The 19,195-nt window shown below is 48.3% G+C and overlaps 4 protein-coding genes across 18 annotated transcripts, besides 2 other annotated features; 2 read left to right on the forward strand and 2 right to left on the reverse strand.

The window, feature by feature from the left end:
- Positions 1-27: part of a mobile genetic element that runs on past the window's edge.
- On the reverse strand, positions 13-2,591 carry Nsun2 (NOP2-Sun domain family, member 2). Its single transcript, NM_143750.3, has 3 exons — positions 2,402-2,591; positions 500-2,324; positions 13-441 (listed from the first exon to the last, which is right to left on the reverse strand). Exons 1-3 carry the CDS (start codon positions 2,459-2,461, stop codon positions 86-88), a joined length of 2,241 nt encoding a protein of 746 aa, NP_652007.1. The 5' UTR covers positions 2,462-2,591; the 3' UTR covers positions 13-85.
- Positions 2,558-3,786, forward strand: dgt4 (dim gamma-tubulin 4). Of its 3 annotated transcripts, NM_001272303.1 has the most exons (3): positions 2,558-2,626; positions 2,683-2,792; positions 2,921-3,727. In NM_001272303.1, the coding sequence occupies exon 3, from the start codon at positions 3,085-3,087 to the stop codon at positions 3,649-3,651; it is 567 nt and encodes a 188-aa protein (NP_001259232.1). In that variant the 5' UTR covers positions 2,558-2,626; positions 2,683-2,792; positions 2,921-3,084; the 3' UTR covers positions 3,652-3,727. The 3 variants fall into 3 exon arrangements, with proteins under 3 accessions (NP_001259232.1, NP_001259231.1, NP_572150.1); NM_001272302.1 differs by having other exon boundaries at positions 2,558-2,792; positions 2,921-3,786; NM_131922.3 differs by lacking the exons at positions 2,558-2,626; positions 2,683-2,792 and having other exon boundaries at positions 2,999-3,727.
- Tip60 (Tat interactive protein 60kDa) lies at positions 3,657-6,344 on the reverse strand. Of its 3 annotated transcripts, none has more exons than NM_131923.4 (5): positions 5,650-6,344; positions 5,456-5,582; positions 4,177-5,401; positions 3,859-4,071; positions 3,657-3,786 (listed from the first exon to the last, which is right to left on the reverse strand). In NM_131923.4, coding segments are annotated over exons 1-5 (1,626 nt in total). In that variant the 5' UTR covers positions 5,710-6,344; the 3' UTR covers positions 3,657-3,785. The 3 variants fall into 3 exon arrangements, with proteins under 3 accessions (NP_572151.1, NP_001259233.1, NP_001259234.1); NM_001272304.1 differs by having other exon boundaries at positions 4,154-5,401; positions 5,650-6,299; NM_001272305.1 differs by having other exon boundaries at positions 5,650-5,806.
- On the forward strand, positions 5,877-18,873 carry tyf (twenty-four). 11 transcript variants are annotated; one of them, NM_001169186.2, is made up of 8 exons: positions 5,877-6,138; positions 6,821-7,136; positions 7,213-7,874; positions 9,153-9,281; positions 9,359-10,093; positions 10,311-10,787; positions 10,921-14,644; positions 14,781-17,804. In NM_001169186.2, the coding sequence occupies exons 3-8, from the start codon at positions 7,275-7,277 to the stop codon at positions 14,849-14,851; spliced, it is 5,736 nt and encodes a 1,911-aa protein (NP_001162657.1). In that variant the 5' UTR covers positions 5,877-6,138; positions 6,821-7,136; positions 7,213-7,274; the 3' UTR covers positions 14,852-17,804. The 11 variants fall into 11 exon arrangements, with proteins under 11 accessions (NP_001162657.1, NP_572152.2, NP_001162658.2 ...); NM_131924.3 differs by having other exon boundaries at positions 5,877-6,093; positions 14,781-15,599; NM_001169187.2 differs by having other exon boundaries at positions 5,877-6,252; positions 14,781-15,113.
- Positions 17,033-17,432: a mobile genetic element.
- Positions 18,874-19,195: the final 322 nt, after the last annotated feature.

Consider the following 19,195-nt stretch of genomic DNA (forward strand, 5'->3'; position numbering starts at 1 on the left):
TACGATATTTTTGCACACGATTTTTTTTTATTTATTCTATCGTCTTTGCTTAAATGCTAGATTTCATAGCTACTCCCGACAAACACTAACTGGTGGCCACCACTTCGGTGTCCATTGGTGTGCCTGTTGTCTCGGCGGCCACTGTGACATCAATAGCGCCACTGCCAGAGAATGTGGACTCCGTGGCGTCACCATCGCCGGAGGAATCGGCTTCGGCCTCGGCACTCTTGCCGACTTCAGCGTCCGCTGCAGCAGCAGCCGCCACTCTCGCGTCCTCGTACTTATTGGTCTCAAACTTGCTGAGATCAGCGCCCAGCAGTCGGAGAATGTGGATGGTCTCGTCCTTTTGGACATAGGCGCGCAGACTGGAGGTGCCGCGCCAGCCCACCGTGTACAACGTAAACCGCTGGTCCACGTACTTAAGTATGCAGCTGCCCACCCCTGAAATGGAACATCATTATTAGCCAACCGTCAGAGCATAGGAACCGGTTGAACTTACCCAATTCCTTGCAGCGCTCCTGGGTTTCCTTCTTCAGTTCGTGAGTCGACGGCGGCTGCGTGGGATCAGTGCAATTGAGCATCATTACCAGGTCCTCCCGCTCCACCTGGATTCTCCTGCTGGCGCCCATGAAGGCATTGGAGGTCTGGAGGCCCTCCTGGGCCAATCGGAAGGGATGCACCGTATGCCGGTTCTCGCAGCGCACGAATGTCTTAACGCCCGTGTTGATGATCTTAATGTTGTTTTCGTTGTTAAGCACCAAATCGCGGATGGGTTCAGAGCAGTAATAGATGTTCTTCTTTTTCTCCGTGACACAGCGAGTTAAGAGACATCGTTGACTAAGGGATTCGTCCAGCTGGTAGAACTCCTTGATCGCCTGGTAGTCAGGATCATTCTCGCCGAAGAAGACATAAGGATCTTCCTTGTAGCCATGCAGACGTCGCTTCTTTCGCTGCGGTCCCCACGGAACGGACTTCTCCTCGATGGGCTTGCCATCCGCGTCCACTTGCGGCTCAGCTGCAGGCTGCTTGGCCGTCTCGTTCAGCTTTACCAGCTCCACCACATCGTTCTTTTCGAAGCTTAGCTGACGACGCTTCTCCAACACGGCTACAAAGAAGCCGCCGCTGTCCTGGAGATGCGGCAATACGCGGAGGCACTTCTCCAACCCGATCTTGGCCATCTCGTCGGCCGGCAGAGGGAACATACCGGGCCGTATTATAGTGTGCAGGCTTTCAGGCACTTCCTCAAAGCGGGTAAAGATCTGGTCCACCTCCTTGGTGGCCAGCTTCCAGTCGGTCATGCCGGGCTTGTACTTAAGACCTGGCACCAAGTGCCCCGCATCCACCAGCTCCAATGCACCGTCGGCATCCTTTATGATCCGCTGCAGCACCGCCTCGTTCTCGATGGGATTCAGTGAGCAGGTGGAGTACACCAGCCTTCCGCCAACCTCCAGCATCTCAGCGCCACGACGTACGATGCGGTATTGAATGCCGTGGAGGTTGTAGGCCTGTGCCAGGTTCCACTTCAGCCAAATGTCTGGATTCTTGCGCAGTGTGCCGTCGCCGGAGCAAGGTACATCGCACAAGATCTTATCGAACTTAAGGATCGCCTTTGAGCCGTCCGGCTTCGTGGTCACGAGATTGGGAAAGACACTGCTGTCGTGGTTGGTCACCAACAGGCAGGGCGAGTTTAGACGCTTGGCTTGGTGAACCAGCATGTAGCACCGATTGTTGTCTACATCGTTGGCCAGCACAAAGCCGGGCGGAATCTTGTGCTCCTCGGGAGCAGCGTGCAGAGCCTCAATGAGCTGGGCTGTCTTCGAACCTGGCGCAGCACACATGTCCAAAACTTTGTCCGTGGGTCGGACATCCAGGACAATTGGCGGGATCATGGATACGGCCTCCTGCCTGCTGATGCCGCCCGCCGTGGTCTCCACAATTAGGAAGTTGTGCAGCCGGTAGAGCGGCTCCGAGCGTCGAATGTCCTTGCGGGTAAGGTGCAGCTGGTAGGCCAGTCCGTTTGGATACCACGGCAGGCACAGCGGACGTTCCACATCCTCGGGCGCCTTCTGGTGCAGCTCGGCCACCGCCCTCACATACTCGGTGAATAGCTGCGTCTCAATAATGGATAGCAGGGCTTTGGCCTCGTCCTTGAATCCTGTCACACGGAAAGTAGTGGGCAGATTGTCCCTGATGGAAGCAAGGAACTGCGTCCACTCCTCATCGGTGGCGCAGATCTTCTGCAGTTGGTAGTACTTGATGAAGAAGGCATTATCCCTTTTGATCTCCTCATACGGCTGGGCCTGACGATCGGTGCGCTTGGGACCCTTTAAGATAAAAAATATATTTAAGAATAAAATCCAAAAACGTGGAATGTTTCTCCTTTCAAATTGAGGTGACTCACATTCTCCCGCTTTTGACGTTTGCGAGCCGCGAAAAAATTTTGCTTCTGGTTTCGACCCATTTGTCAATATCAATACCAAGTTATCAGTCCACTGAATATGTTTAAAAAAAATTAGGCAAGCGTTGTGTGTTTTCTAAACGAAACGAATAGTTAAAACGTGTTCGTCGCCTAACTGGCAACGCTGTCGCGCGAGAGTCGCCGGACATTTGGTGCTTGGAAGGGAAGGTGAAATATGCTGCTAAAGAAGTGAAATTGAATTGAAAGGGAATTACTTTTTACAGTACTTGGTTTCCGTGCTGCAAGGAATTGACTTGTTTTTAAACGTTAACTTCATTTGCATGGCTTACATTTTTAGCCCCAAAATCAATAAGAGCTGGTTTCCCAACTATCGGTAAGCAAAATCAAACAACTTATTTCAGTTTTCTAGAAACTTTAAAAACCTGTTAGTTTATGTAAGGAAACCTACATATCTTGTTGTTATTTACATTTTCGAATTATTTTCATTTTTTTTTTATATAGTTATTAATAGCCAAATTTGACTCGAACATAGCTACGCGCCTATCGTTACAAAAATCTCCGTTAGCCGACTTCAAATGCTACCGATAGCAGCTGCGAAAGCGATAGCGTCGGCAATCGAATCCGAATTTCCCACTTTAAAAACTAAGAAGTTTTTGTAAGCCACTATGGAAACTCCACCCACTCCCACCACGACCACACCGCCATCATTGACAACTGAGGGCACCATGGACGACATCCAATACCTGCTGCACCTGGAGGCGATGCGCCGTTTTCAGGAAGACAGCCGCAATGTAAAGCGCCAGGTGGAGGAGCAAGTACGCATTTGGCTGGACGCCAAGTGTGAGTATCAGCGGGACTTTGGGCGGCTGGCGAGGCTCCTGAAGTGCGGAGCCCTGCAGGCGGCCGTGGATGCCCATCGTGTATCTGATGTGAATCAAGTCGACCAGGCGGCCAAGGATATCGCTAGTTTGCGATCCAAACTGGGCAGTGATCTGCGTCCCGCCATTCTGGACTCCAACGATGTGAAGCAGTGCCTGGAACATCTGAACACCACCCACAAACCGCGCCTAAATCTATGCCGGCAACAACGGGAGTTCGCCCAGAACCAAGAAGCTCTAAGAAGTTTGCGTACCGCCGTCGATGGATTGGAGAATGGTATGGAGATGGGCATGATACAGGCAATGGACCGCCTTGTGGAGGATCTTCTCCCACCGCGGGAAACAAACAACTAGCCGGTCGTCTCAAAAGTATATATAATATTGTATGATATAAACTAGTTTATAACATTAAAAACGGAAACTGTAAATGAAAACTACAAGCTACAACGAAGCCAGGATCATCCGATGAAGAATATTGGTAGCGGAAATCTAAAAACAAAAAAAAACGGATTCAAAGCTGTTTAAACTCAGTTATTTATACGGAGAAGATGAGGAGATTACCATTTGGAGCGCTTGGACCAGTCTTTGGGTGTCCAGTGCAGGCATTTCGAGTCGATGCGGATCTTGCGCTTGTCCATTGCTCGCCGGTGTTGCTCGATGATAACCCGGTTGATGCACACGATGTACTGGCCCTTGTAGTAGTTGATCAGGTTCAGGTTCTGCAGCGTTGAGATCACGTCCTCTTTTTTGATGGATGTGCATTCGCAGATGTCGCTGTGAAGAAAAATTTTGGGAGCATGATTAATCTATGTTTCGGCAATGAAGCACAATCTCTGTGGATTGAAAATTGTATTACTTTAAGCTTAGAACTAGCCATACTTTATAGTTATAGTGGGCTTTTCGCCGTCCGTGCTCGGGTTTTGGCTGATAAAGATCTCCAGTATGGTTTGCGCCCAGTACGATCGATAGGACAGCAAACCCAGATCAGACAATGGTTTCTCCGGCGATCCCGTCTTGCCCTCGAACTTGGACAACTCGTAGCTGAACTCAATGAGCAGCTTGCCGTAGCCCTTGCGCTGATACGGAGGCATTGTGAGAATGCAGGCCACGTTGTAGTCCTCTGTGCTCTCCTTCTCCTTGGAGAAGTACCCTACTATGTGGAAGCCGCGCGAGTCGAACTCTGTCATTACGTAGAAGAGAAACGGATCGGTATCATAGTAGAGTGTCTTGTGGTCGAGAAAGAGTTTGGCAAGCAGGCACAAGTTCTGGGCATACACCTTGTTTTTGCGTCCATCGATTTCAAAGAAGGAAATTGTATGTTTGCGATAGATCTCGTTTCCCGGTGGATGCCTAAGATTGCACTTGGACAGGTGCCTCTCCAGGCACTTCCTGCTCTTCCTGTACTTCAGGCAGAACTCGCAGATGTAGATGCAGGGCATTTGACACAGCTCTTGCGGATAGGGTGAGAAATACCAGGGCTTAATGCGATGCCTGCCCAGCTCGATCATCTCCACGTTCTTCATGCGGGTGACCACGTCGTCCTGGTGCGTAACCATGCTGCCTGATTGCCTCGGCGTGGGCGTCTTGCCATCCTGCGATCCATCACCATCATCATTGGCCGCTCCGCTTATTAAACCGTCGCCGGTCACATGCACGGGCGTAGCCGTGGGTGTCTGCGGAGTTGTAGGATGCGGATGTGACTGCTGCTGTTGACTGGTCAGACTGTGGTGTCCATGGGCCGAGCCTCCGTGGTTTTTTCGCTTGCGATTGATGCGTTTCTGAAGGGCTGCGGCCAGATTGTTGCCATTCACAAGCTCTCCCCCACTGCTTGGTGTTCCGGGTGGAGCCACAGAGTTTGGAATGCCAGCAGGGGGAGGAACACTGCCTGATGCACCAGTAGGAGTCTGGGGGATGGCTGCCAGAGCCCCGGAACCAGGGTGTTGCGGTGATGTAGGCCGAGAAACGCTGCCCGCTAGGGAATGGTGGCGCTGTGGCGTGGTCACTCCAGTGCTGGTGCCTGTTTGTGAGCCGTCTCTCCGCGGAAATTGCACCTTTCGCGTGTACAGATCCTCCTCGTTGACCCACTCGTCCAAGCGCTTGTTGACTGCGGATTGGCAGTTATACTAAATATGCTCCCACTGGACGACTTGGTACTCACAGTCCACATAGTGCACGTAAAACTGCCGGCGCCCATCCAACTCCTTGATGCTCACAATCTCCGCTAGTGGCCAGTCGTCCGTTTTGTGCATCCTGACGGGTAAACGACATCCCTCGGTTAGGGCGGCCTGCAAGTTTGCGGTTAAAACCATTAGAATGAACACCCAAAACACGCCAAGGCGTAGCGGAACCCACCGTTGACTCGCATATGGAGGCCACATCGTCGTCGAACTCATATTTGTGGTTAATTTTCATTTGTTTATATTTTACGCGTTTTTTTTTTCCTAAAACAGCAGTATTGCCAGATAGCGAAACGTAAATAACTATCGACCAATCGATTACCGCCACAGTGAATCAGCGGTTTAAAAATGTTGATGACATGGGCAGTGCTGCGCAGCGTCGCGTCGCCTTTTCAAAGTGCTGCACAACACAACAACAATTCCAGAGAGTTTTTCAATTCGGGTTCGGTATTTTTTCTCATGTGCCTACTGTGCAATTAAACAATTTCGCCCGCTTACAAACAACTGTAACATATTAAGCACAACCGTTCGACTCAATTGCAGTTGCTAGAACTTGAGTGCGCAGTTATGTGCTCCCTTCTTTTCAGTTGCCAAACCAAAAAATAAAAACGCTGAGAAGGTCAGAGAAATGTACACAGGCGTAAATTTGTGTGCGTGTGTGTGGGTGCGTACATTCGTGTGCGCTCGTGTGAGTGCGCAGAAAGTTATACAGCTGTCATCGACTGGCGTATTTATCAATAAATGACTACTGTGATCCGCGGAAAACTTCAGTTACTGGGTAATTGTGACCACAACTGCTGGGCAACTGTGCCGCAGTGCCCCAATGCTGACGAGCTGAGCGGGAAATTGGTGAAAAAGCTGTGTCAAAATGACGTGTTTTGCGATAGTGTTGCCACTGACAACAGCCGCAGGGCTGCCAACTCGATGGGCATATCCCACTAATTAGTTGCAAAACGGGCAGGCAATCTCGTGTTGATTAGTAAGATGCAAGCCTAGAGCAAACGCCGATTTAGCAATCTCAACGGCTTGCCCCTACAAACAACAAACAGCATTTGTCAACCCTGGCACGCAGCGTAGTTAGCAACACTGCTTTTTAGCCAAAAAAAAAAAAAAATAAAAAAAATGAATATGGAAAGAGACCAGTGCTTTTTAAAGAAATTCGAAGTCAGTGGGCCGCAAGGGGTCGCCAAAGACTAAACAGACGCACCTGCTACCACCCACCGCCCCTTGTCGCTCGTCCGCATGACCAGAACAACAACAAATGCTGCAAAACACCCAGTCAGTGGTCCAATGTCTCAGTTTCAGTTTTAGTCTCAACTTCATCCCCATTTCCCAATCAATTGCAGATCCGTGCGCACACATTTCCGTATTCCGGTCTGTTTGCGAGCAATCCGCATCCCCGTGCCCAGGAACCTACGTAAATGCCGCGAGCAAAGGTTTGAGCCGGAGGAGAGCTACTGACGACAGGCCTGTCAAGTGCAGCAGGAGTCCAAACTGATGCGCAATAGGTGGGCTCCCCTGTGCCTCAAACCGTCTGGAAGTCGAGAGGAATCGTTAGGAATCGGCGGAACAGCCTGCAGAGCACTTGCAGTCGCGGTGGCAACCACACGGCGGCTGGGCAGCTGGGCTACCTAGAAACATCGCGAAGAGAAGAAACAGTTTGTAAGCAGTTAATGGGAATGCGAGATATACCCGTTTACTAAAACAAACATTCCCCTCTTCTCACACGCCCTAACAGATTCGAGGAATTCGAATGGCATTTGTTTTTCTCCTTCGTTGCATGCCACCAAACGAAAGAAGATGAACAATGAACAAACGCCGTCATCATCGGACACACCGGCGGATCGTGTGGCATCTGGTGGAGCAGCTGCCAAACTGCCAACGATCATACCGGACACGCCCATCGTCTCGATTGCCGCTGGCACGATGAGCGAGAGCACCACGACGACCACCGTCACCAAAACAACGCCGACGCCGTTCCCACAGGAGCAGCTTATGACCATGATGTCAGACCATGTGGCGAAGGCAGACGCGCAGCTTGACGAGGCCTGTAGGAACCAGGGGGCCAAAGACGAGGACAGCCAAGGAGCGGCACCAGTGGCTGCCAACCATGTAGCCACCAGCGGCAGTAGCAGCAGAGGCAATGACCCCAAGAAGTCATCATCCCCTAGTAATAGCCATAGCTCTGGTAACCACGCAGCCACGGCAGACGCTGCCAAAGGATCCGCAGCAGAAGCAGCAGCAGGAGATACGTCCTTCTCGCAGGTCTTTGCCATGCTAAAGGATTCGCCCAGCGCTGAACTGTCGCGACCAAACCGCAGGGTACTCCAGTACGGAGCCACTGCCAAGGGCAAGACCCAGGACGATCAGAATGTCGGCAAGCGACAGAAGAAGAAAAAGGTAAGTGCGCTCTGGCTGAGTTGCATCTTAAGGTGGAAATATAGTGCATGTTAAGCAGAAACCGAGTTAAGATATTGTTTTATTAAGAAAAAGGTATAGTTATGTTTGTTACTCGCAAAATTTCACATTTGTGTACGTTCTGGAGGCTCCAAAGCTCTATGGTGTTTGGACTCCATATCTTATGCATGGCCAGGCTTGAATAGAGCTCTACCAGGGCGACTAAGTTGAGAAACAACTAAGTAAACGTAAAATTTGAAACTAATTTCGATTTTGGGTGGAATTCCAGTATTGGACAGCAAGTTGTCCGATCTTTACGTTACCACCAAAACCAAGGTATACATAAATTAGATATAAATATTGTTTATTTGCACACTAAGCTATAAACTAAAATAGATTCTTACGCTTGCGGTCCATTAAAGTTGTCGAAAATGAAAATGCCGAAATCCCCTTAAAACATGACCTTTGGAAAAAACTTTAAGTGAGCCGATTACTCACTCACAAACACTGTTTTATCGAAAACCGAATTTTATTAAAAAAAAAATAAATATTGACAGTCAAATTGCATCCCCCTAATGAATACATACTCACATACATACATATATGTATGCGAATAGAAGCCAAAGTACCGTTTACGAAGTTAATGGCAAAGAATTCGAAAATGATGTAGAAATAGACCAAGCATACTGTTATCTCGTTCTGACTGACTGGGATTGTGGCTTTCGAAATAGTGCCGTTACATTTGGTCCCATCAAGTAATCGCCACACAGGAACTTCAATTTCTGATCGCAGTCGGTTTTTTGACCAGCGCCTTCGATAATTATTGAAATCAAGACCCCGAATCGGGCAGAAGGAACGGATAAAACCGCAAAGCGTTTGTTTATCTTATAAAAGCATTGGTGACATCCGCGGCATTAACCACGAAAACTTCTCGCCTATTCCCGTTATTATTTCAGTTATTGTTTTTTTTTTTTTTTTCTGTTTTCTTGTGTTCGTGTGCAACACCATATAGTACACATGTGTGTGCGTATGTAGAGCGTTTACTTACTGGAACCGTGTGCCATTTAATACTTCTATTGCTCTGCGGTCGGTACTTCATCAGTTCGCATAAGGAACTCAGAAGGGCATGTGTTTGGAATAAGTGGAGCTCCGAATTCTTTTGTTTTTTTTTTTTTAGGTTAAGTCGCAGCGATTATTGTTTTACACGCATATGTGTTCGTGTTGATGACCCGAAAAATTGCAAAACTAATTGCCAAATATTGTTCTTCGACGCTTTTGCAGACAAAATACGATACCTGGGAAGATAGCGATTTTAATGATCTGGACGACGCATCATTGAAGAAACTTCTCGAAGAGGCCTACTGGTATCGAAATCCTGGCGACAGGAAGAACAAGAGCGAGCGATTTCTGGTAAGTTTTGGCTCATGTATGTGCAACATATATATGTGTGTATAAATATTTCTGCTTCACGTCTTTTACGCCTGCAGCAAATGCTCAAAAAGGCTGAGTACGACGAAGAGATCTCTTATCGTGCCATCAAATCCTGCCTCACAATCAACCCATCCGCACTAACGTCCAGTGCAGCAACAGGCTCGAGCGGCGGGAGCAGCAGCAGTGCAGGGCACAACAGCAGCTATAATTCCACCAATCACCGGTCAACGGATCCCGGCCAGCGGCACAAGCAGGGCGGCTCCCTGCAGGATCTCGTTGAGGCGGCGCACCGCAGCGAACTGGCCACAACCTCGGCGGCGGCGGCAGCAGCAGCGACAGCGGCAGCAACCCAACGTTTCAACTGTGATTACCAGCTGAGTGGTCGCTCCAATCGCCGGCAGCAGCAGCAGCAACAGCAGCACAACCAAAACGCCACCTCCTCCGCATCCGCATCCAAAAAGATCAAGAACTTAAACGTCTCGGGCCGGCAGCGCGAAGGAGGCAGCCTGCCCAGCAGTGTTAACTTTGAGCCGGCATCGTCTGCCATGGAAGCCAAGCAGAATAAGCAACAGGCTCAGCCTTCGACAGAAGCTGCAGGTGGCTCGTTTTCGGGGTCGGTCGGTAACAAGCACCACCACCGCAGCAGCACCGGCAGTTGCAGCAGCCTGATAACTCAATCGCGCGATACGGAGGCAAACAATCAGTTCGACTTGGACATGGACGATGCGACGGGTGTTGGTGCCAGCGCCGTTGTCGGTGCCAGCGGCGACCAAGACGACAACATGTTGGAGGTAAGCGATGCCAAGTATTGGAGCCATTTACTGTCGATTAGATAATCTTTCACATAGTAGATTGATTTCTATCTAAATCGACTAACGAACGAGTTTGTAAGAGACAAACTTCTTGCATCGACCTACACTCTGTGATTAATCTCGTGATTTTGGGATCCGCGCAGATGGGGCTGTGTACATACATTTCTAATTCCCCCGCTTTCAATTTCATGTACAGCAATTGGATCCTCAGAACCCCTCGATGAAGTTTCTGATTGACGCCCTAAACGACACGCCATTGGAGGCCAGGTACACCGGTGCCGGCAAAAAGTTCCTAATCGACGACCGGTTGCATTTTTCCGTCCTGGAGCTGTCTGCCAGGAGGAAGCTGCAGCAGCAGGCACAATACCTGGCCGCCCTCACCGGACAATTTGGTCTCGGCCTGGAGGAGGAGAAGCGCAAGGTAGAGGCCGGCTACGTGTCGCTCAACGACAACTACACGGCGTGCTCCTCAGTTTACGGCGGCGGTGCAGGTTCGCCAGCTGCCGTGGAGGGCAGCAAGCCCTCTACCTCCTCCTCGGCCGTGTCTGGCGGTAGCAACTGCGGTGCCTCCTCTGACGCACTGTCTAGCGATCTGCGACCTGCGAAGATTGGACGCATGGTCCCCGCCGCAGCGGCAGTGGCAGCTGCGCCAATGGGTGGCAAGACGACTACTGTGAGTAAACATAAGGGTTATAATTACAGAACTATAAGTGCAGCTTGTGACTCTTCTTTCGACTGCTAATACAAACTCCGAGAATTCTAATGTTTACAACATCATTCTTTATTTTTTTTTTGTTTTATTACAGCGACAGCTAGACGAGAATGGAAATGCATTGGGCGATGGTTTCGGGGGCAGTGCAGCCAGTGGCTCCAGTGGCGCCAGTGGCGCCAGTGCTGCCGCCAGCAGTAGCAACGGCAACGGTAACGCAAACCAGTTCACAGCTCTAATAACCCCCACGGTGGGATCCAGTGTACCCACCTCTACTGTCGCTCACCGTCAGAATAGTGTCTCCACGCTGCTCTCCACGGGCACCAACACTACAACAACGGCCATGGCAGCGGCGGCGGTGGCTGCATCCTACAGCCAGTTGCAACAGGCACCGGTCGGAGGCGCGGCTGGAACGGTTTCTGGGATCGGCATTGGCATGCAGCAGCCCACCAAGCAGAAGACGAAGAAGAAGTCGCAGCAGGAGCGCAACACCACCACCGTCGATGTGGAGTCGGTTGCCGGCTATAGGGGCAATGATCCTGTTGAGCAGCTCGTCAAGTACATTGAAAACGATGTCAACGGTGGCGGAAACAGTGCCGCTGGACAGCGCAAGAAGGAGCGCAAGAAGCAAAACAAGCTCAAGAAGAGCAACTCGTTGGAGGAGCTGCGCACCTGCTCAAAAATGGAGGTGGACGATTTGAAGCGCCAGTCGGCGACCACGGAGATGATGCGACATAAGAAGGGCACGAACAATGCATCCTCGGGCGGATCGTCGTCGACGGCCTCTGGTTCCTCAAACAGTGGCAAGCACAACTCGGCATCCGTGGCGGATATTAACAAAAACTGCAACAAGGAGCAGCAACAGCAATCGACGCCGACGGTGCAAGTGCGCAACAGCAACAATCCAGGAACGCAGCAGCGGAAGGGCGAGCGTCGGTCCTGGGGCACCGAGGAGTTGCAGTACCTGGGTGACCACCAGGAAATATCCGCTGCCTGGTCGGAGCTGGAGACTGTGGGCCAGAAGGAGCTGCCGCTGGCGCTGCCCGCCTTGGCGCGCATGTCCGAACTGGATGCCCTGAATACCGTCTTGTCGGAGACCGCTGAGTTCCATGTGGTTACCAAGAAGAAGAAACCAAAGAAGCAGCGTGCTGTTACCATGGACGATGCGGCGGTGGCTGCAGCTGCCGTCACGGGCGGCAACTTACAGCGCATGCAGCAGATCACCAAGTCCGCGTCCTCCAACATCATGTCCCAGCGGATGCACTACTATACTCCGTACAACAGCAACAATGGTGGAGGCAGTGTCAACTATAAGCAACAGCAGCAACAGAGCCAACAGTACCAGGAGCACTACCAGGCGCCACAGGGGCAGCACCACCATCACCACCATCATCATCACCACCATCATCACCATCACAGCGGCTCGGCGGTTTCGAATCAGGTGGATAGCTCACGGCGCAAGTCCACGTCGTCTATGCCCCCATCGGAGAAATCTGACTCCAGTGATCTCGACTCGGTCCACTCCCTGCCCATCCAGACGGGGAAGAAGAAGAGCCTAGGCGGTGGCAACAACAAACAACGGGGGGCGCCGTCAGCCAGTCAACGCCAGGCCAAGCAAAACAACAATGCTGCAGCCCCCATTTCGTATGCGGATATCGCCCGGAACAAGCAGGAGGCTCTAAACAATGCCACGGCCAGCGACACCGAGTTGGAGCTGGGCGACAAGATGCAGATCAAGAGTGGCGGCAAATCCAAGTCGCGACCCGATTTCCCGGAGCTGCCAGGTGCTGTTACGGCAGTGGCTGCCAGTGGAGGTGCAGCCAATCAGGCGACGGTTGTCAGCAGCCAAAATACGCCACCATCCTCGTCCAGTTCCATCAGTTATTCGCAGAGTCTCAATGCAACGCCGCCCAGCAGCAGCAGCGATGCGGAGTCCACCAACTCGCCGGAGCTGCTGGCGCAGGTGCAGATACCGGCTTACAGCATGATCACGCCAACTCTAACAGCCTCCATGATCAGCAGTGTCAGCAGTTCTGTCGCCAGCACCTCTTCCACATCCTGCTCACCGCCAGCTCTGCAGAAATCCAAGAGCGTGGAGCACGACACCAGCTACAGCTGCAATAGTAGCAACTTGGATCAACAGTATCCGGCACTAGAAAAGACCGTCAAGCGGCATAGCACCAACAACGTGTCTGTGGCCGTCGCAGCCTCCACCTCGGCATCGGCGTCCTCCTCGTTGTACAACTTTGCAGCGGCAGCCAAGCAGCAGCTGACAGAGAACACCCATTCGGCCGTATCGCCGCCGGCAGCTGTAACAACTACCTCAACCGCAGTCGCAGCCTCAGCTCCAGCTCCAACTACAGTTACAGTTCCAGCTGCAGTTACAGTTCCTTGTTATTCCTCATCCTCCACACACGGCTCGACTCAAACTTCAACTTCTACTGCATCGTCTGCTATAGCAGCTTTACCCTCGGGCAAGGCCAAGGCCAAGCCAAAGGAGCTATCTCCCAGCAGCAGTTGCAGCAAGAAGCCAACGAAGCCTAGTCAAGATGTGCCGTCAATCAGTCTGTCCATTTCCACCACGCCAAGGGCGACGACCAGCACCAGCACTACTACTACACAAAAGACCACGGCTGCCACGCAGACCGAGGGAGCCAAAAAGCTAATCGGCGGGATCCACAAGCTGCCCAGTAGCAGTTGTATTGCGAAGGGAGCCGGAGCCGTTTTGGAGGCCACCGCCGGCAGGCGTGCTGTTATCATACTCAACGATGATCGCGAAGCAGGCAGGAGCAACAATGAGTTCATATTCGGTGATTTCAACGAGGATGAGCTAAAACTCTTCGACGACAACTTGGATGATGAGGAGGAGGGCCAGCACAAGCAGTCTTCAAACAAGAAACAGCAAACTGAAGGGGAATCTGATGTGACCCAAGATGACACCGAAGACGTGGACCAAGATCTGGACAAGGAACTGGAATGCCTGGGACGACGACCAGAGAAGAAGCAAGAGCGACAGCAGGATATCAGCGCCAGCAGCGATCAGCATCTGAATGATTCTGGTGCGGCTTCGGATGCAGTCAACAGCTCAGCCAGCCTTGACATGCTCTCAATTTCTGCAGAGGCGGCACAATCGTCACCTAATGCGGGGGCAACCGCTACCTCATCCAGCGTCGCCAGTCCCATTAACTCGTCCACGCCCTCGGGTGCTTCGTCCGCATCGGCGAGCACGTCCACCTCATCGTCCTCGGTCTCGATTTCATCATCGTCGGGCGGCAACGGTGCCGCTTGTCTTGCATCCGTTTCCGGTATGCTTGGTGGAGTGGCCAATCAGTCCGGGGACAGCGGCATCTATGCTGCCGCCAACACGTCTATTAAGGAGCACGTTAACACTTTCCTAAGCAAGGCCAGCAGCAGCGAGGAGACGCTGCCGAGTCCCAACTCCATATCGATGCAACAGCTGGAAACATGCAACGACATCGAGGCGGCCATCATAGCCGCAGCCCGTGCTGCCGCTGCTGCCCGGAGCACCAGCTGCAGTCGCAGCAACTCTCAGGAGCAGGATGCCTTGCAGCCGCAGGTCAAGACCAAGGCGACTCCCAATCCGGAGGCGAAGATGGTTCTGCCTGTGTTTGTGACCTACAACAACAACAACAACGACGACGATGACGACGAGGAGGACGACGAGAGCCTGCAAGAACTGAGCTTCATGGCCGACCTTAAGGCGGATGCAGCCACGGAGGATATTGCAATGCAGCCGCCACCGCCTTCATGTCCGGCGATGATGACCAACACGGAACTAATCGTCGACTACATCGCCAAAAGTGAGTACTCGGGTTGGGGTTTCCTTTTTGGTTTTTTTTGCTATGCTATCAACTATCAGTATATCAGTATTCACACACCTTTGTGCGAACAGCAACTATTGCCTCATTATTAACATTTTGTTGTACACTTTTGCAGCCTGGAATGCCATTGCCAACAGTAAGTACGTAACGTACTACAACGAGCAAGAGCAGGAGCAGGAGACCTAGAAACCACACAAACAGCAATCGCTGCAGCGTCAGCGAAATCGAAATCAGCAACATCGGCGTCAATCACAATAGCAACGTCAGCAATATCGGCAGCAATCTAACGAGAGCATCCAACGTCGGCTGAAATCAGGAGAGCAGATTGGTTGGAATAGAGTGTTCTAAAAGTTAAAATTTTTTTTTTTTTTGCTGGGCTATTGTTTATATATCTACCGATATCGTACACACACTATATATTATTGCAATAATGATACGCTTTAATGCTAATTAATGTAACGAGTCGATAGCCGAACTATTGATTAACTTTTGCAAGCGCGGCAGCCGAGGATCAGGGTAGACATCTAACCCATGGGGTCACCGTTGTCAAGAAGTATCTTCAGGTGTTTCCAGTGTGAGTGCAGGAGTACAGGATCGTGTCGGCTAGGGTTCCGGTGCCGCATGCCTAATAGGTTAACTGTTGCAGAAAGAAAATTTTATAGAGAAGGAGAGCGTTCAGCTGTGAATAAGAAGGAAATCATAACTAAATGAAGTGATCTTACGAAAGCTTCAAGTGAATATTTATTTAACATAAGTTGACCGAGATTTAAACGTTTTTTTTTTTTTCGCCTCAAGAAGCGATGGTCAGATAGTGATGTTCAATCAAGCATTTGGATCTGCTTTTGTTAATTTACAACCTTCTGGATCCCGAAAACGCAACGTTTTACCATTACTATTACTATTATTGTACTTTAATAATTATTATGCAAACGTTTTTTCGTCATTGTTTCATATGCCCAATTTTTGGGCGCGTTGTTTGGAGGAAATCCTAATCCTAGATATTAAACCGAGTCAACGTCGCGTGTACATAGTGGACCAGAAGTCGTGTGGGCAGTTCGATCTCTGTGTTATGGATTAGTGGAAACAGAACAAATCAGAACAGGATAGAACAGAGCAAAACAGAAAGCCCCACGGAAGATATTTGATATGTGTGTATGATAACGACTATTTAAAGTAAACTATGTAAGGCCGCTTCTTTGCTCCGGCTAGCCATAAATAAGCCTCAAGAGGAGAGTATGTTAAACCGAATAACCGAATGCAAACAGAGAACCACAAAATACCGGCAAAAACACTATTATGCACTTACGAAAAATGCCGCCGTTTAGCTGGGAGAGCCTCAGATGGTCTCTCCGAGGGTATAGAAGTATAGATATCGTAACTATTTAAACAAGAATTAATTTAAAAGTAACAAACACGAAAAAGTTCGGCAGTGAAGAAATGAATTGGAGTCAAAGGCGGATACGGAGAAACAAACAAACAATAAGCGTTAAGTAAACTCGTAAGTATAAAGAGCGCAACTAAATTGCTATCAATAGGAATATACATTATATACGTGCATCTATTAACGTAACTTTTTTTTTTTTAAATGCAAACGTTAACCGTTTAAAATCGAGTATGTAACAGCAGGTAGCAGTTAGGTGAACAAAAGTCGGAATAAAATTACGGAAATAAATCATTAATTTAAAGTATCTAAAGTGCGAATCGAGAAAGCCTATTTAAAGCTAATCATTAAAACATTTAAAAGTCCCATTTGGAATGCCCAGAGGAAGTGGGCATGTCCGAATAAACAGAACAAACAGTGCGAAATGTTTTTTAGATATATGTGAAACTGTTTTGCTTCAATCGCTGTATATTTTGAAAATAAAAGTTAAGTAATATGCCGTAAAGCGGGACATGTATTCAACACCACTCAACACCCCGAGTCCTGACCCTTGAACCTTGACCCTTGACCCTCTAAAACTCCGCATGCAACACTCGGCCAGAGCTGTTGCTGTGCTGCTCTAAACCATGTTAGCCATCCGCAGCAGAATCAAAAGTCAGAGCAGGAGAATTTTAACTGAGTTGCTAGGAGGACGATAATATGGAATATATGAAATATTTGTATCTGTACCACACACATTAAGCAAACATTAAGGAAACACACACTAGTTTACAAATTTGGCCTTTTGGCGGTTACCTTAAGGAGCGTTATATTTTCTAATTAAAATTCTAAAGCGAATGAGTGTATCCGAACCCAGCTAACTGTAGGTTTATCATACGAATATTAATACCAACCTGCGAATGGAATAAACCTGTCAAAATATTGTTTAGTGAATTGTATTTCAAACAAATTATTTAAATACTACGTGTTTTATAGTCGACTGGTTATTATACCCGTTACTCGTAGAGTAAAAGGGTATACTAGATACATTGAAAAGTATGTAACAGGCAGAAGGAAGACTTTCCGACCATATAAAGTATATATATATTCTTGATCAGCATCAATAGCCACGTCCGTCTGTCCGTATGAACGTCGAGATCTCAGGAACTATAAAAGGTAGATGGTTGAGATTCAGCATAAAGATTCTAGAGACATAGACGCAGTATAAGTTTGTTGACCCATGTTGCCACGCCCACTCTAACGCCCACAAACCGCACAAAAATGTCACGCCCACACTTTTGAAGAATTTTTAAATGAAAAATGATAAAATTTCGCGTTCGCATTCACATTAGCTGAGTAACGGGTATGTGATAGTTGGGGAACTCGACTATAGCATTCCCTCTTGTTTTTCGCCAGTAAACATTACTTCCTTTTACATCCAACGCTCTTTTCGAAAATATCAAAACAGTTTTTCCGTTCTATTTAGAAAACACATGTTTAATTTCAGCAAACTCAAATTAGTCTAAGAAACGTGTTTTAAAGACGTACATCTTTCGTGTAAACTAGTGTTATATATGTACAACCACTAAGTCAAACTAAGCCAATGTACACTGCAACAATTTTAGACAATTGAGAACTAACGAGAAACAGAAACAAGATACACAAAACCGAATATATAAGGGTATGGAAAAGAACATGAAATTAAATTATACGATAGGCCAGTAATTAAACATAATACTGAAATATTATTAATTACTTATAAACAAACGGAAAAAACACAAAAAAAAAAGTTTCTTATGTGTGTATTTATGTAATATATATATTGTAGTTGTGTGTATGTGTATATAAATAGTAAATTGCGACTCGAGACAAAGAAAATCACAGAGGCATACGAAGAAGGATCAGTCAAGATAATCGGACATTCATTTTCCCCGCTTATAGTAAACCGCCTTTTTCGTAGGACGAGGGTGGCTCGAGCTTGGAGTTTGAAGGTCGAGACATCGGCCGACAGACCAAAACTAGGATCGTTTGTTTTAGTTTGGCCTTTTGTTTTTACGTAGCTAGCGTATTGTTCAATTTATCGGATATTAGATATCGGAGTAATCGCTCGAGTTGCGTACAGTTCAGTCTGCATTATTTCCGTCTTGCGTGCACTTGTTGAGTTTGAAATACAAAATAACAATAATTGGGAACGGAGTGGAGTGGCGAGAATTGAAGCAGCAGAGAGCACAGTGGGAACTATAATCATAGATATACATACATGTAACAAAGTCTACGACTAAGTCTATTTACTACTGATGAACCTACTAAGTAACCCCCAATTCCCGATCCCCCAAAATTCCAACCCATCCCTATATATAACTTATACATACCAATATTTGTACATGCGAAACAAGCGAAAGGCTTTAGAATTTAATCGTAATGGTCCGAAAATCGATTAACCAATCGAAGCAGAAGCAGCAACTGAATGGGAAACCGAAATTTAATTTATAATTTGTTTAAATTATCATATACTGGAGAGAAGTGTATTTCTGTGGAGAATCGAAATAAAATTTAACAAAAAAAAAAAAAGAAAACAGCTGCATTCGATTTACAATGAATTTCGAGGGTTGGGTACACATAGGATATTGCAGGTTTAAGTATTGATGAATGGAGCTGATGGTGTAAACTAAGGTACCAGATTTCCTGCATCAGATCTATCCCTTGGGCACCGGCAGAAGGCAACTGGAGGACATCATCGAGCGGAAATGCGACCGGCGTGTTAGAAATTAAGCTATTATTATTATTAGTTTTCTATTATTATTAAGACATAGGATATTATTTATACAATATAAGTGAATAAAATATTAAAAACCAAAATAGTGAGTTTTTATTTAATTTCTCGTGGTTTTGGGCAGATATCCAATTTCTTCGCACCAGGCGATCATAATTAGCAGGAAGGTGTCTGCTGGAAACAAATTGAGCGTTGGTCACTTCCTGGCATTTCTGTTTGCCTGGTACATGGGATCGTATTTTCCCCGATTTGCCTAACAAAATGAGGCCTGACTTTCGCGGTTTTGGGCAGATTTCCAATTTCTTTGCACCAGGCGATCATAATTAGCAGAAAGGTGTCTACTGGAAACAAAATGAGCGTTGGTCACTTCCTGGCAATTCTGTTTGCCTGGTACGTG

This window comes from Drosophila melanogaster, chromosome X (assembly GCF_000001215.4).
Source record: "Drosophila melanogaster chromosome X".
Classification (NCBI taxonomy): domain Eukaryota; kingdom Metazoa; phylum Arthropoda; class Insecta; order Diptera; family Drosophilidae; genus Drosophila; species Drosophila melanogaster.

What these genes read in the sequence shown, in the direction of transcription:
- Nsun2 (NM_143750.3), bottom strand. Translation starts at nt 2,461, where the DNA reads ATGGGTCGAAACCAGAAGCAAAATTTTTTCGCGGCTCGCAAACGTCAA. An exon ending in AACGTCAAAAGCGGGAGAAT is followed by an intron (nt 2,325 to 2,401) that starts GTGAGTCACCTC and finishes TTTATCTTAAAG; the next exon opens with GGTCCCAAGCGCACCGATCG. An exon ending in GGAGCGCTGCAAGGAATTGG is followed by an intron (nt 442 to 499) that starts GTAAGTTCAACC and finishes GTTCCATTTCAG; the next exon opens with GGGTGGGCAGCTGCATACTT.
- dgt4 (NM_001272302.1), top strand. Translation starts at nt 3,085, where the DNA reads ATGGAAACTCCACCCACTCCCACCACGACCACACCGCCATCATTGACA.
- Tip60 (NM_131923.4), bottom strand. Translation starts at nt 5,709, where the DNA reads ATGAAAATTAACCACAAATATGAGTTCGACGACGATGTGGCCTCCATA. An exon ending in TTACGTGCACTATGTGGACT is followed by an intron (nt 5,402 to 5,455) that starts GTGAGTACCAAG and finishes GCCAATCCGCAG; the next exon opens with TCAACAAGCGCTTGGACGAG. An exon ending in AAGCCCACTATAACTATAAA is followed by an intron (nt 4,072 to 4,176) that starts GTATGGCTAGTT and finishes TTTTCTTCACAG; the next exon opens with CGACATCTGCGAATGCACAT.
- tyf (NM_001169186.2), top strand. Translation starts at nt 7,275, where the DNA reads ATGAACAATGAACAAACGCCGTCATCATCGGACACACCGGCGGATCGT. An exon ending in AGCGACAGAAGAAGAAAAAG is followed by an intron (nt 7,875 to 9,152) that starts GTAAGTGCGCTC and finishes ACGCTTTTGCAG; the next exon opens with ACAAAATACGATACCTGGGA. An exon ending in CGTCGACTACATCGCCAAAA is followed by an intron (nt 14,645 to 14,780) that starts GTGAGTACTCGG and finishes ACACTTTTGCAG; the next exon opens with CCTGGAATGCCATTGCCAAC.